Raw genomic sequence first — 16,882 nt, forward strand, 5'->3', positions numbered from 1 at the left:
CCTGGGAGAGTAATTCAAAATGGCACCCAAGAGGCACCCTTGTTCATTGTATTTATGATGTTCCACAGACAAGTTGGCAGCACCTATAGCTCCAAACCTCCCCCTCCCCCCTCCTGTTCCCCACACACCCTCCCCACAACCCACACACACACACAGTCAACAAACCTCACAGTGCAACGACAAATGAGGACATTGAAATACCCCTATAATACCTGGATGACCAGTAAATACACAATGCTTTAACAGAGGGTAATTTGACTGGACAGCAACCTATATGGGAGGCTTCTTAGCCCCCCATGATTACTTTTTCATGCCTTTGGCTCTACCGGTCGATGAGAACAGTACGGTAGGAGGCAGCAGTCAAAGCTCATATCATAGTGTCTGAAAGCAGGAGTAAAACGGGCCAATAAAACCACAAAATAAACTCCACAGAGGAAGCAGGTCAGACTTATGAAACTACTCAAGCCACATGACCTATTGAGAAAGGACATATCCACTAGCTTTCTGCTCATTCAGCATGACAACACTATCTCCAAACAAGCCTCTAGCAGTCAATACGTCCACAACCATTGCCGTAATCCCTGAGAGATGTTCAATATGCACCAGGTTTTTCTTGTAAGCTGTGCAGCATGTCTCTAAAATGGACGCTACTGACATGCAACCGAGACCTCCCAGAGGAAGGCTTAAATCCCTTCCAAACAAAGGAGCAGACCAGGTCTGCAGACAAGAAAACCACCTCCACCTCTGGGAGTCTCTGATGCCTCATAAAGTCCTCACCTATCGGTTAACACGAATACGACAAATATAACATTACCGATTTCTGCAGATGAGAGGAAAATGTGCTCAGATGGTATTATTGCAGATGCTTGCACTCTCCAGTGTCTATTTCCTAAAGCCAGGGCAGGGAATAGCCTCTGCTAACAAGCTACATTGGATGCAATTGTTTCAGGATGAAATACCTCAATACTTTTATTACAACCAACTAAGAGTTGCTTGATTATAAAGTCTGAATGGTTCAGGTTGAAAGTTATTTTGAGAATCACACAATTTGTGTACAGTAAATCTAAACAATGTTACAAAATCAACATCCAAAAAAACACTGCATATATGGACTGAAACTTTAAGGAGACCATACCTCCAACCAAGCCTGAAACCAGAGATGGGAAGAGAGGTGATTTCATACCTGTCAGAGGTTAGAGACATAATGAACAACATTTATAATATTTATGTACTGATAAGGACATCATATTTGACTCTCATTGGGTGGTACATCATATATGTATGCAATGAAGGTATTTCATAACAAAGTACAGTAGTACAAGTGACTGGGTTAATGTTAATGTTATGTGGGAATTAGATGGCTGAGTGGTTAGGGAATCGGGCTATTCATCAGAAGGTTGCTGGTTCAATTCCTGGCCGTGCCAATTATGTTGTGTCCTTGGGCAAGGCATTACTTGCCTTGGGGGAATGTCCCCTGTACTAACTGTAAGTCACTCTGGATAAGAGCATCTGCTAAATGATTAATTGTAAATGTAATGTTTTTGGCATAATTTTGTTTGATTGTAATCCATGAGAAAGCAAGCAAGTGCATTCAGAGCCCAGTCCAGCTCAACAGAATGTATCGTGCATGTATCTGTTTGAGTTGGTCTTCCTGATTGCATTTTGCAACACATCTTTCACCTATTTGTGAGCACAGACATAAACCACAATATACATCAATAAATACACAGCTAACCCTAAATAAATACATATGTTGTATACTTCTTGGCCTTTGATCTCAGCATGAGACAATATTTTATCCTGGGTTCTGTACACTGCCTTTCACATGTAAGTCTGTCTGATTTCCATTAATCCTGTGTGCTGAGATCTTCTCAATAACCCTCAAATGCAAAACAGAAGCATTCACTTCTGCAGTGCTTTATACGCTGTCCACACAGATTACTCGCATTACCCGCCTAGATGTATGGTTTCTGAGAGGCTGAAAAAAAGCAAAGACTGGAGAAAGCAATAAAATTATCAGACAAATAAAAAAATATACACTACACTTTATAATCACAGGTATGTAACCATTATAACAAATATTAAGTGAAAAAGTTTAGTTTTTAGTTTTTTTTCCAGTTTATGAGCAAAGTACATTGAGAAAACCATACATGTTTAACCCCTGGCTGAGATGTTCCAGCAGCCAGACGATGTTCAGATGATACTCTTTGGTGACTCAGATGTTCCTCCATATTGCTGATTACGTTATGTCAGAAAAGGAAAAAGCAAGTGATGGAATGAAAGTCTGATGTATAATGCAAAATCTGAAACCTATAAGTTCCACTGGAACATTTGATCACGACTTCAACACAAGGGGTTATGGGGTGGCTCTGTGTCCTAAGTCAAAGCTCTAATCATAACATTCTAACTGTCTCACATTACATTGAGGGACTAGTAGATATTAAGCATGAAAAGGTCTTTAAATCACTGGCAAGGGAAACGTCACTAACCCTATGTTCACATGTTTCTGGTCGTTTTGTACCATGACTAAAACAGACTTTTCTTACTCTTAGAAAAACGATGTGAGTCTCATTCATTAGTAATAAAAAATAATTCTGACAATACAGGTTTGTGCTAAAAACATAGACGTATTATGTTCAAACTATTTTAAACCTCAAAAACTTTCATTTATTCTGTACACCCATAAGCATTTACCTCTATGAACCCCATTTCTACACAAAATAACAGATCATTTTGACTAGAGAATAAAGGAAAACACAATTCATTCACAGTGACGACCCTCTTCCCGCACACACCACCACCACCAACAGCTGGCTTTTCTCATCAGCCAGTAGCCCCTCTCTGACGCCCAGACCCTCACGGGAGCTTAGTCTCAGAGTCTCTTCCTCGGTTGGGGGTTCCCTCCTGGCCAGCACACCCCCTCAGGCCCAGGGTCATTATGACCACTAGTCTACCAGCTGCAAAGGCCTGGAGGAGAAAGGAAAGAAGGGAGAGAGGACTTTCTCAAAGGACACTGCCAGGAAATAATGACATAGCACAATAGTATTCCTCAGTAAGTGTTTCTCCCCATTGCCCTCTTGGGAAAGGAATTTGAGCTCATTTGGCCGGACATTAAACTTCCAAACCCACTCACCACCACCCACTCTGACATCTGAATGAGCCCAGTTGGAAATGATTGCCTAAAATGCCTTGCTTTTGTCCAATAATGCTAGCGGTGCATGTTGCTGGCTTCATGTCATTCAAGCTGACCTTTCTCTCTGTGAGGGCATTCACATTTCTCACATGATCTTCCACTTACTGCAGACTTTGAATAGGACTGACTGAACATATATCAGAAGATAATAATAATGACTTACCTTTCTTCAAGTAGCTCCCTTTTAATAATGACAAGCCTATAATCTTGTCTTTAATTCAAGCGCTATTTGAATATCACAGAACCATGTTCATGGAAATGACCCACATTGGGTCCAAGACATTGAAACATAACATAAAATCATGCTCTGTTCCCTGTATATGTTCACTGGCTTTCACATTACAATAAGAATGGTCTGGACCAGAACTCTCTGTGAGTTCTATAATGAGGTGTATCCTGTGTGGTGCTTCTCAGAGATCTCACCAGTTCACTTCTTCCCTGGATCAGAGGAAGTGAGTTCCTAAGCGGGACTGGCTTTCTGTAGTTTTGAGGAATGATGCTCAGAGATGGTGCATTATTTGGCTTGTTAAACCCAGTGTAATAGGAGAGAGCCTAAAATGCATAATAAAACCTATAGGGTTTAATGGAGGCAAAAGGGCCATGCCAAAAGTTGGAGATGACATTCCATTCAAATATTTCACAGCTGCCTGGCAGCATTTGAAGGCTTCAACAAAGGGATAATAAACACAATTGTTAAGATGTTGGATAACAAGGCCTCTGAGAATATTCTACAAATGAGGCCTGACTTTTAAAGTTGAAGGACATTAATTCATAATTGAAGGACAACACACTGCCCTATTATTATGGTTCACACCAAATGAAAATAAATCTTTGCTGTTGATTAGGCCAGCCCCTTGTACTCCTTGATTCAGAGATGTCGGAGACACCCTATCCCACAAGCCCTCCATCATAGACGTAACAATGGACAAGATAGCAAAACATCTGAGACAAGTCTCACATCAGAGTAAACAAATGTGATCAGTGCTCACATTTGGAAGCCATCAGATGGTTCACAGATGTAAACAAGACTGTTTTTTCTCCTCTGGTAGAGGAATCCAAACAGCTTGTGTGTTTGTACCAGTGATGTCCACAGCTGTGCTCTCTGTGAAGTCCTTCCGCAAAGAAGATGTATCTTCTCAGCCAAGATGGACATGTGGTCAGAGAATCTCCTGCTAGCAGCATGGGTAGAACAAACAAGAGTGTAAAACATTTGAATGAATCCAGAACCAAAGTCATCAAGTAAAAAAAAGATAACATTAGACATTCATATTAGGGATGTACAGTACTTTGCTGGGTCTCTAACTGAAGCTTGCCAAACAAAACTAATATGAATCTAATATAGATATTAGACACTTAAATCATTTCATACCATGACCGTAATTCAATGCGACAATTAAACCAGTTGCTAATCACTCTGGAAGTTGTGCAACTGCATGGAAAATGGAAATAATGATCGCAGAAGTTCTTGGAAGAAATCTCAAAAGTGATCTCTGTAATAGAGTTGTTCCTTCTTTTGGTTTCCATTAGTCAGGATATTGGGAGGATAGGTGATGATAGCAGTGAAATGAGGACATATCTTCTGTAATGGTTTAATATATTAAGGAAAAGAGAAGTGCTCCATAGTATTTGGATCAGCAGGATGGCTGCCGGCCTGCCTCTTCACTCTTTAGACCACATGCGTCAAACTCAAGGCCCGCGGGAGCTTCAATGGTGTATTGAAATAAGTCTATGTTGCTATTCGTATTATGAGCTCTAAGATCTTGGATATTTTGTTATGGCAAAATGCCGTTTCATCATCACTCATTATTTGGTGTAACTTCTTACTTGATGTTGTTCAGTAATCACACCATAGATTGAATAGATAGCTTTTATTGAAGCAGGGCTGGTAGCAGAGCCGAGCCCGATGGTGGAGGAGGCTGGTAGCAGAGCCGAGCCTGGAGCGGTTGGTGGAGGCCAGTAGCAGAGCCGGGCCTGGTGTCCGGGCATGGACTCGGCATGTGGCAGAGAGTCCTAATTGGTCACAGCCGAGCAGCAGCTCTAGCAGATCCCCTGGGAAGCCTGGATAGATGACAGGGAGAAGCAGAGAAGAAAGGGGAGGGTGACAACAACATGCTAGCACAAGGACCAAAGGAACGGAAGATACTTTATACGGAACTCTTAATTGACAAAGGGGAGTTTGGTCACATTCTTCCGTGCTTTACTGGGCTGATGCATATTAGTTTGATTGGAGAAGGAGGAGTCTTGATGTGCCACCTTCCTCCCGAACTTTAGTTAACCCTTTCATGCCTAACTCCATTTTACTTTATTAGGTGTGCTGAAATAACTCACTTCAGTCCACTTTGTCAGGCCACAGCTCCCAGAATTTCAGTCATGACGTGTCGGTCCAGTTCATCTGGGTCTGCGAAGGAACTTGCCTCCTTCCCCAATGAACTTGCCTCCTTCCCCAAGGAACTTGCCTCCTTCCCCAAGGAACTTGCCTCTTTCCCCAAGGAACTTGTGTCCTTCCCCAAGGAACTCGCCTCCTTCCCGAAGAAACTTGCATCCTTCCCCAAGGAACTTGCATCCTTCCCCAAGGAACTCATGATGGAGAGCAGAAAATTGCTGCAGTGTGATCAAGTCTGAAAGAGGAAAGTCAGAGGACACTTTGTAGACACTGAAGTATTTGGTGCAACTAATCCATCTCTCCATGACAACTGAGCAAACTGAAATATGAGGTACTTACCAAAATAAAAGTAAAAAAGCTTCTTAACTGAATTTACAGTTTGATGCTTTCTCTCTCAGTTTTGACACTGAAGTTCTTCAAACATGTGGAAGATGTTTAACCAAACGAACCTTTAAAAACATCTGTCACTGTTACAGTGAACGTGTCTGCTGAAGATGTCATCACAATGTTGTCAACAGTGCAGGCATACTGAGTCTTCAGATACTCTTTGTCAAATTTCTGTCCAGCAGACTGATCACCCAGACTGTTGGTAAGAAACAGGAAGTGAACAGCTTTGAACACCTTTGGTGTTAAACTCAGACACTTAGTCTGACCTCAGAGGTTTTCTGGCTCTATAAGAACATCACATTGTTTCCTCCTTTGCTCCTGACCCACAACAGTCATAACTCTGAAGACCACTAAAGGTCACTGTGAGGGAAACAGTAACATATTTATACTTACATGCACTTTGTGAGGAGAATTATAAGCCTTTTATAGTATAGATTAAGATATTTACATAAATATCTGCAGCATGAGAAGTAAAGATAGAAACATAACAAGAGTTTATGGTCTGTTGCTGAAAGTTCTAGTGGAATAAAGTTTGGAGAGAATCTGCAGCCAAACACACTACCTGTTGTGTTTAAATAAAGGTTGAAAAGAAAGGCCAACTGTAAATTCAGGCAGATCAAAGTGCTGCACATCTGTACTCGCATAAATCTTATTACTAAAACTGACCTGTTACCCTCAGTCAAGATATCATATCCCATCTCAGCAACTGCCGTCTTTGCACCCCCCATGTTAACAGCTCCTCTAGGTTGCTTTCAGTTATCCCTGCACTCACATTAATTAAGCTCCAACTTTATTATATTTTTATAACTTTAACAACTTTATGTCCCCAAGGGGAACCTAATAAACACATAATACAAATATGTAAACACACAGAAACACCAATATTATATAGAAAACTGATCATCATGGAAGGCAGTTTCAAGACAGATGGGAAAGCGAATACTTTTGTGCTTCAAGGAGAAAAACGGTATGTATTTTGTGTTATGAGGCGATGTCGGTCGTTAAAGAGTACAATCTCCATCGGCATTTTGACACCAAACACAGAGATAAATATGCAAAATTTTGTCTCCAAGAAAAACAGCAGATTGTCCAAGAATTAAAAGGGGGACTGCAATCGCAGAAGATGTTCACAAAAGCTACATCTAAAAACAATGTTTTTACATTGTATACAATGTTACATCGTAGTTACAACTGGCCCTTTGAGGGCAACCATAATGCTGTTGTGGCCCTCGGTGAAAATGAGTTTGACACCCATGGTTTAGACTATTCTAAAAGCAGTTCTGCTTGGCTTTTGCTATTGGAATCTCCATGGTAACTATCTGTGTGGAAGGCTTGCCTTTTTGGGTGCTCTATTTTGAAGATCAAAAGGACAAACCTAATTTCTTCATCAAGTGTTACATAGTAAGAATTAATAAAAGTAAGTTTGGCACCAAGTTTGATCGTATTATACCATGATAAACAATGATGCACTTTTCAAAATAATTTAGGCCTGGCATGTTACAATACTGTAAGGGTGGGTGTCAACCTGCCCCCACCTCTCATATGCTAAAGTATAGAGTTTCTGCACGGACTCTCTACTTGATGGCGCTCACACCCCATTGTGTAAAGATTTGGTCTGATTGGTTGATCTTGTGTATAAAAGGAAATGTGAAGCATTGTTCTGTGGATTCTTGATCTCCTGAGACATTCTCCTCATCTCTGGATTGTCCTACTACTCATTCTCGTTGCTCACATCTTGCTTTCTATCTCTGGTTTACAATAACCATGGTAGTGTGGGAGTCAGGTGGCTGAGCGGTGAGGGAATCGGGCTAGTAATCCGAAGGTTGCTAGTTCGATTCCCGGTCATGCCAACTGACATTGTGTCCTTGGGCAAGGCACTTCACCCTACTTGCCTCGGGGGGAATGTCCCTGTACTTACTGTAAGTCGCTCTGGATAAGAGCGTCTGCTAAATGACTAAATGTAAATGTAAATGTAGTGTAGGTAAGCGTTAAAGATGCTGTAAAGCAAATTCCTTGATTTGCTTCTCATTACATTATATACGTGTGAAATGAGTTCCTGAGTTTCTCTCCCGTTTTCAGCTCAGGTTTTGTATTTGGATGGGTAGTTATATTATATTTTTTTGTTTTTGTGAGGAAGCAGCATATGTGTTTACAAAGAATGCAATCTTCAAAGATCTGACCCTTCCAAAAGTGCAGCCATTACACAGTTTTATGAAAATATACGGATTTTCCACATGCATGTTTTCATGTTCATTTTTATGTGTGATTTCCCTCATGGGCCTTGATTCCAACAGCTTGTCATACTAACGTTTTCATAGCCCTCTTAAAAATCATAAATCCTATAAAGGTTTACTTCTCAATCTCATTTAATGCCTTTTCAATCCAGTCTAAGTTTCAGTCATGGGCTGTCCAATACCCATACATGGTCCAATTCTTTTGTCATAATAGCATTAACTCAAGCGACACATTAAGCACTTACTTGTTATAAATCAGGCTAGTTGATGAATGGCACTGAGTTGTAAATGTTTAACAAAGACACAAAGAAAAAATTCTCCAACTGTCTGAACTTTTACTCTGCACCGCCATTCTACAATAAATCCAAAACTTGTGGTAACCACTGTCGTGATGTTTCTTTCCCTTTGAACATCCATTCTCCAAGTGTTTTAACTTGCAAAAGTGTGTGATACTGATAATAAGTCACAAGGACTGATATGAATTTGGTACCATCATGTCTTAACAGTTAACACAGCTTTTTAAGCTTTTTTGCATTCTGATCACTTCCGTAGATGTTAACAACAAAATAATATACTAATTCAAAACTGTAATATGATTATTGACAACCAACTTCCATAAGTTTTACACAAACAAAATTGCAGCAAAGTGACAACAAATGCAAATATGTCCATGTACAGTGACAACGTCTATCTAAAGAACAAAGCCAGACAATGATGATGTTCCACTGCCACATTCTTGTATGTTATCAGTATAATGACCCAAGTTGTGCTGTAGAAATTAGACGTAATAGCAGGTCTGAATCAAGTGACATCGAGAAAGAACTCAGCCTGACATGGAGAGGAGAGGACAACTAAAGCTGAAATAGGGAGCCATTGGAGATTTATCATAACCACAGTCTCTGGAACTTAGCCCACTTTAAACACTTGCCACAAAGTGATTACAGATGCATGTGGAGCTAGGATGAGTCTGACAAACCAGCAGACGGTAACCAGACTTCCAGACATGGTGGTTGCAAAGATGGTGCCAGAGACGACTTAGATCTGGCCATGTATACGACTGAGTTTTCTGATCGGTGGGAAAATATAATTGATATGAAATCAACTCAGAAATATATATTGGTGCTTTGTTGCTTTGCCACTCTGGAAATCAGGAAAACTGCTTGCATTCATCTCTTTGAGAAAAAAAGTACTCAAATGTATCTTTCATATGCTTTTAACAGGCTACACTTCACAACCACCCTTGTATTTAAGCCTTTTCTTTCAGTAAGTACTGTAAAGTGACAGTAAACATGTAAACACATTCAGTATTTCCATCTAGACTTGTGTTACGTAAGACTTTCCGGTGTCTGAAAGTATTCTTGATTAAGACTTTCAAACATCATGCTCCAGTTGTTATCTCTGGCACTCATTGAGGAATTCCCCTAGCTTTTTCCTTATCATGATCAACGGAAATTGTTTGAATTGTTCCCTACCTTAGAGATTGCATCCAAGAGAAACACATAGAGATTATTTTCCTTTTAATATGTACTTTCTTTTGTACATATGAAAATGTTTATAAATTGGAATCTACAAAACCTTTACCAGGTTCCCTTTGACCTCAAATTGACTTTAGTTGCTTAGAAACAGACATTGGGAGTGGCTATAGCTTAGTGCTTAGTGCTTAGGCTTAGTGCCTGCAGTTCAAGAGGTCCCAAGTTCAATTTCCCACAGAGTATGTAACTCTGTATGAAAGTATTGATTAAAACACAGCACATTACAATTTATCCAGTAAACCATGGACTTTTAGCCACCCCAAACTCAGCCTTTGATTAACACTGTATTGACTAATACTGTATGTCCTTGATTGACAAGACCATGCTCTCCAAGGCTGAATGTTTGAAGGAAAAGTTTGCTCAGAAGGGATGCAAAGGTTTGGACTCGAAAACGTCCGTATGAGTGATTAACAGCAAGACTGTGTCTGAGTTTACATTACAGTGTGATGTTGAAACATCCAGAGTATTCCATATCCCACATTTCCCATCCATGAATGCATGTGCTACTGTTACAGATATGTATTTTATTTTATGAGTCCAAATACCATGGCTACGATATGTGAGTGATCACGGGACAAACCACATCCTTGGTAATCATAGATGGAAAGATCACACTGAAAAGACTTGAGATTGAAACTTAGAATACATTTTCAGTAGTTTTATTGAAAAATGCCTCTTCTGTTTCAGAAATAAATAAGAAAATAAGGCTGTGGAATTCACAATGTGCAGTTAAAACATGAGAAAAGCAATTCTATCTCCATAGTCTTGCAAACACATTCCAACTACATTTGGTATTGATACAAAACAACAACTATATTCAGATGTAATTTTTTTGTTTGTTTGTTTTTAAATCACTAAATATACAACACAGACATGCAATTTAACCTTTGGTAATAACAAATAAAAGAAAAAAAATATGTTTGATAAATCTGATTAAATTGAAGCCACATGTTTAGGAGGTCTGATTGAAGATTAAATCAATGGGCGATTTACTAATAAGGAATGTGTCAGACTATGTATTTTCAATAAAACAATGGCATGACGAACATGAATATTCTGGATGGGTACAAAGAGATATATGTACTTCCTACAAACAAATTTGATGGTTTTCACATGATTGCTGCAGTTATATTACAAGCAGACACTAAAGAGAACAGACAGCAAGCACACAGGTTTGTAATGAAATGATATCTAGACTTCTGTAATCATCTAAATTTAAATCACTTTGGCATAAATGTACTGTATGTTCAAGCCAAGGGTATCAAACCCATATATTTCCTTCAGAATGTCACTTAATACTTGCACATGTGTAATAATCAAAATAATTTCAACTCTTTGTTGCTCTTTCTTTGTTTATGATATCATCCTCTTGGTTTTGTCTCTTGATAGTGATCTCTTTCCTCGCTGGTTTTGTGTGTAACCGGGTGATTGAATTGCCTCAAACTCTTCAGATGGCTCCTCGGGTATAGAGACTACCATGGTATCAGGGTCAGGCTGGTAGCGGCCGGCTAGAAAATATTGATTTGGCTAATCAAAAAGGACTCCAGTCTACACACTTGCATGCACAGAAACTATTTTCAATCAGTTAAACTGTGCAATGGTGTTAACTTCCATAGGTGATTTGGTATTGGTATATACATACATTTGTAATCGTACTGTATGTAAACATTTGTTTAAAAATATACAATTTCTGAAAATGTAGTATGTGACAATGCCATTTCCGAACATACATATATTGGACTGGTCCTTTTGGTAGTCCTAAAATCATCTGAGGTGTTAGACAATAAACGCACAGTTGACAAATGAAATAACATCATATATAAAAAAGAAATTGTAGTAAAAAGAACACAGCATAGATGTGGCAATCATACAAACGACATGATTAAATGTACAAATGGCACATGCTTCAGTTTGCAGAGGAGCTGTGTGAATCACTTAAGGCATTGTAAAAACAGAGGTTATGCTGGCAGTCAGTAAGCAGAGGGTTAAGGCACAAGCTCAATACAGATGTTAACCAATTTTTAGTGAATTGTTGTGGTACAAACATCATTTACAAGGCACAATTAGTTTATTTACAGATAACACATCTACATTAACATGTTAACACTGTTGTTCTCTGTTATAAAATCCCCTTTGTTAGTAGTTTGTTGGTGTTTTTTTACATGCTCCTTGGCTTGTAGAGAAGTTTTCTCTTTCTCTGTATTCTCCAGGTTTTTGGTAAAGATGCAAACAGGCCAGTTGGGTTGCCATCACTGCAGCTTTTCTGATAGTAGCTGTAAGGTGTTGTTAGTGCCAGTCCTCTCCTTGCTTTTTTTTTGTTTTAGTTACGTCCATGGTGTTTATCCTTACACGCTCTTTAGTAACTGAGCTAATATCTCAGAAACAGGACCTCAATGTAAGCAGCGCAGCTGGCTTAAAAGTTTACTATGCCGAACCTGAAAACAGTTCAAAGAGGATGTTAGTTGTTTTGTTTTTTTATATCTGTGGAGAAATGTTATTTGCATCTTTGATACATGAGTGCTTTCCATGCAAGTTAAGATTGCTTGCAACATCAGAAATATTGAGACCTTGGAATTTATGATGTGTCCAGAAGAAATTTGTTCATTACTTTCCAAATAACTGAGGCAGTGTCAAGGTGATCATAGAAATGCACAGCACAAACCAATTGGATGAGGAATCAGGAATAACTCACGGTAAGTTTATATGTTTACATTCTGAGATCTCAATGAATCAAACTCAGTAGATGTTGTGCACAAAGGTCTGCGATTTGTACATTTACACAGTGGCCATCCTACCTGGGTAGCCTTGTCCATTGTAAGGAATGCCAACACACTGGGATGAGTCACAGTACCCAGGGGGCCCAGGGGGTCCCCTCACTCCGGAAGCGCCCTGGCGACCCGGAGAGCCACGAGGCCCAGTAGAGCCTGTGGGACCTGGGGGACCTGTCCTTGACTCGCCTGGTGGCCCTGGGAGTGGAGGGAGAGATACGGGGAGTTAAATATCCGCAACTTCGGAACCTAAAGCCGCTGACATCACCCTCAGATCTAAACTGGAAGTGGAAAGGGAGAACATCGGTTTCCACAACTGTAATTTAAATATTTAGACATCTCAATTAAAAGTTAGTCAAAAAAAAGTCATGAGCGCTGTGGAGTTACCCCCTGCCCCAGTCTGTCTAGACGGTACAAACCGACTATGGAATTTTCCCCCACACACATTCTCCCTCTCTCACACACTCTGGGTTCCTTAAGCGAGCCCATGTGTTGTCAATGAGTCCAGAAAAGAAAGCTCATTGTCCAACAATCTGATTCACCCACTCTAAAATGACTCATCATTTCTTGCTTCCTCCTACTGGGGTTCAGTTGCGTCTCACTTCATTCACAGAAACAGTCTTGGTGGTGTGCAAGTAAGGTGGGGAGCGTTAGAGATCAATTGGGTGTCTGATATTTTCCATAAGCCCCCATCTACCCCTTTGTGAGGGAAATGCTTTTGCAGTGAGCTTTTTGAGACAACATGCTGAATGTCAATTACAGAGTCTGACAGCAGCTTCCGTGAGAACCAAGTTCAGCCATCTTGATGTTCCATTATCATTTTGTTATGTTAAATACATGTAATTCAACATACAATTGTCAATCATGTGTTGTTTGATTGTGTTTGTGTTCATCATCAACATCGCAAAAGTTTTAACACAACTGTGGAGGTCTGTTTCATGTAAATGTTTTTAGAAAGGAGAATGTTTTCCTGGGAAAATACTTTTTGACCATTCACTCAGAATTTATGAAGCGCTGCTGCCCAACTGGTCCTGGTGACAAAGCCTCCTTTTTGGTATTGGTCATTTTAAGAGGACTGGTTGTAGTTGATCCAGTCACAAGTCGAAGAAGCTTTATAAAATGGCTGCTGTTATGAAACTGCTTAGAACGTGCTGGAAGTGAACTCAGCTAAACCAACATACTGTTTCCAGCTGTCTTTGTTGATAGACGCTGCTTTACAGGAAGCTGTCAGGACGAATCTTATGTTCTACACCCCATTGTAAAGGTACAATCCAGACGGGTCCTCACAGACGGGCAACAGGAAGAGTGAAATGTGTGACTGAACATGAAACAGTGGAGGACAGCCAATGTCTTACCAGGTGGGCCACTGAGTCCTCTTTGTCCTCGGGTTGAAGTACCAGGACTGCCTCTCTCACCTTTCTCTCCTTGCAAACCTATGTCATGACCCAAAATGAGAGACAGTAAGTGTTCTGTACTGAAGGCCATCTGGAGAGAGGCAGGACCAGTCCAATTGAGCTTCTTTTGAAACCACAAATAACCTTGTTTGAAATAGTTTTTCGGGGGGTATGGACCATAAAAAGCATGATAGTGAATAACCCGCTAGCACTTCAAGGCCATATTTGCATATTGAGTGGGGAAATGTCATTTCCTCCAATCATGTCATTATTCAATTATATCATTTCAATTCAAATTTCACCCAGCTGAGCTGACCCCAAAGAAACTCAACCCACTGAAGAAAACAAGAGTGTCATATAAGTCAGTGCATAATTAATTTTCTTTTTACTAGGTTTAAAACACAACAATTTCTATGGAAAGTAAGTAAAGAAAACAATAACAGCAATCCAACAAACAAGGATGGCAGAAATGCACCTCTCTCTCCTGGGTTTCCTGGTAAACCGGGGTTTCCAGGGAAACCGCTGCGACCGGGCTGGCCGGACTCTCCACGAGATCCCTGGTTACCAGGAGGCCCAGGGGGTCCAGTAGGGCCTGGGTTGTTGCTACGGTAACCCGTGGGGATTTGGTTGAGCATCATATCAATCCTGCTCATCTGGCCTGCAGGGATACACAACAAGTAACGATGTAGTGAGTGCTGAGTATGTCCAAATAGAAGGGGACAAACCTACAATGCATTATTGGATTCAGAAGGTTTATACTCACTGTTCACCAACTGTTCACAAACTTGTCTGGCAATGGAACGCATCATGTTTTGGGAGGCAAAGTCTCCCTGAAATGAAGATAGCAAAAATATTCGGGTCAGAAAAGGTGTGCATTTTTCTCGCTGGAAAACAACAAAATCGTAATATTTTATTAATGATACCTTCTCTCCTTTTTCTCCTTTCTGGCCAAGTGGTCCCTGTGAAAGAGAATATTTGTTTTGGACTGAGGCGCAGAGCAATTTCAGGCTTTCAACAGTACAGAATATCCATTCTAATTGGCTTAACTTTCAATATAATTGGACCTATTAATGAGGAAATGTCCCTAATTTTGTATTTCATCCTCCAAAAAAGAAAACATTTTTTTATTTTAACCCAGTTTCAAAAGGTCCTACAGACAGACTCCCTTCATGACCGTGATAGTATAAAGTTATCCACGCTAACGTGGATTTGTTTTTTGGTTATACGTACTGGGTTTCCTGTATCTCCAGGTTTTCCAGGCTTCCCAGTGATTCCTTGCACTCCAGGATTTCCTGGGTTTCCCTGGAAGACAGGATGCATGAAGTTATTGTTAAAGCTACTCAGCGAGCAGTACACCCAATACCCTCTTGAAATCTCTCTTAATCCACCTGTTGTGTAACACAACCCCATCTTAAACTAAGACACAGTTAAGTCTGCAGAAGAAACTTCACGTTGGTTATCAAGTGCCAAGAACACTTAAGTGGGGTGGAAAGCATATGGGCATGGGAAACATGTAGTCTGGGACACATGCTGTCTGTTCTAATGAACCTTCTAGTCCTATTGCTAACATACATGTGAATGTAGAATTGACACTGCCTACTGGATGCATGGCGGATCAAGTAGACACAGTCCCTTAACCACAGTAGAGAACAATAGATGCAGGCTTCATTCTCATTAAAAAGACTGGCTGCACGACAAAATCAGACTTCTGCTTCACGTGTATTCAGAGAATGTTCTGGAGCCAGAGGGGTGATTGTTTTACATTAATCAGAAATGAGAGCGTGCTTGCTCATACTCAAAGGACATGTGAAAACACGTACATTCACACGCACACACAGACACACAAATAACACAAACCATTGGTCCTGATGGGCCTCTAGGTCCAGTTGAACCCTCCTTCCCTGGCAGGCCCTGTATGGGGAAGAGCAGGCAGACATTAATGAGTGACAATACACCTGGGATTTGTGATGGTCTTAATAAGTTACCATTTTGACGCAAGACTGTTAACCTTGTAATATTATTGTGTTAACCCTATCATCTTATGGCTGTTTAAATTAGTGACTGTATTTTCATTCAGTGGTGCTGAAAAGTTAACTAGAGAAAGGCCAATAAGTCGACGAATTCCAGTCGGAGTCCATTGAAATTGAATGATGTAAGTGATGACATGCATTACATGAAGACCACCCAAAAGTCAAGCAGCACACATGTTTTTGAGTAGGTGATCACATGCAACCAAGTGGTTAAGGAGGTGTTTGCCGGATTTTATGGCATGTCAACACATGCATGAGCAGACCAGAAAGCAGATCTTACCCTCGCTCCAGCTGGTCCTATAGGACCAACAGGGCCGGCAGGTCCAGTAGGACCCTGAGAGAAACAGATACACTCAATCAATCTCCGATAATCAGCAATAACACTTTCCCCAAATCCCTCCAATTACCAGAAATGTGTACATTGCCGGAGAGCAATATCATTTTTTCCAAGTAATACCCCATCTCTAGTTTCACAGTGATTTAGAGAACATGATAGGTATACCAGATGGTTTTGTACTAGAAAACAGAGATGGGTCTCTTCTTGACCGTTGGAAAGCATGTTGCTTACAGGAACATTTGACAGGCCAAGGTTTACTGTAATAAAATTGACTGGTTGAACACACTCAATTAGATTATGCTGATTAGTAGTCAAAAATGATCATTCCTTCCACAGATTGATTCAGGAACAACATCTGCTTCACAGAAACAATTGATGAAATCCCCTCAATTTTCATGGTAGATGCTGTGCAGATGTGTTCACAGCCAAGGGATGTGGATAGTAGGTGCTTTTAATCCATTCACAAAAGACACACAAGTTGCAGATAGGGAAGACATTTGAGATACATCTAGCTTTGAATGTTTAACCCATTGTCTTCCAACATTGTACATTGTTCTTGCAGTCCTGGCACTGCAATCCAACAATCACTGAGGGTCATATGCTTGAGAACAATTGAACAATGTC

The 16,882-nt window shown here is 40.3% G+C and overlaps 1 protein-coding gene across 2 annotated transcripts in view; it reads right to left on the bottom strand.

The window, feature by feature from the left end:
- Nucleotides 1–10,372: 10,372 nt before the first annotated feature.
- LOC136949635 (collagen alpha-1(XII) chain-like) overlaps nt 10,373–16,882 on the bottom strand; it is a 55,719-nt gene continuing 49,209 nt past the window's right edge. For both annotated transcript variants that reach the window (XM_067244024.1, XM_067244023.1), the window contains 9 exons: nt 16,202–16,255; nt 15,749–15,802; nt 15,122–15,193; nt 14,815–14,850; nt 14,655–14,721; nt 14,367–14,549; nt 13,853–13,930; nt 12,525–12,695; nt 10,373–11,237 (listed from right to left, as the gene is read on the bottom strand). In XM_067244024.1, the coding sequence (XP_067100125.1) occupies nt 11,083–11,237; nt 12,525–12,695; nt 13,853–13,930; nt 14,367–14,549; nt 14,655–14,721; nt 14,815–14,850; nt 15,122–15,193; nt 15,749–15,802; nt 16,202–16,255 (870 nt within the window). In that variant the 3' untranslated portion in view covers nt 10,373–11,082. The remainder of the gene's footprint in view (nt 11,238–12,524; nt 12,696–13,852; nt 13,931–14,366; nt 14,550–14,654; nt 14,722–14,814; nt 14,851–15,121; nt 15,194–15,748; nt 15,803–16,201; nt 16,256–16,882) is intronic.

Source organism: Osmerus mordax, chromosome 9 (genome assembly GCF_038355195.1).
Source record: "Osmerus mordax isolate fOsmMor3 chromosome 9, fOsmMor3.pri, whole genome shotgun sequence".
Classification (NCBI taxonomy): domain Eukaryota; kingdom Metazoa; phylum Chordata; class Actinopteri; order Osmeriformes; family Osmeridae; genus Osmerus; species Osmerus mordax.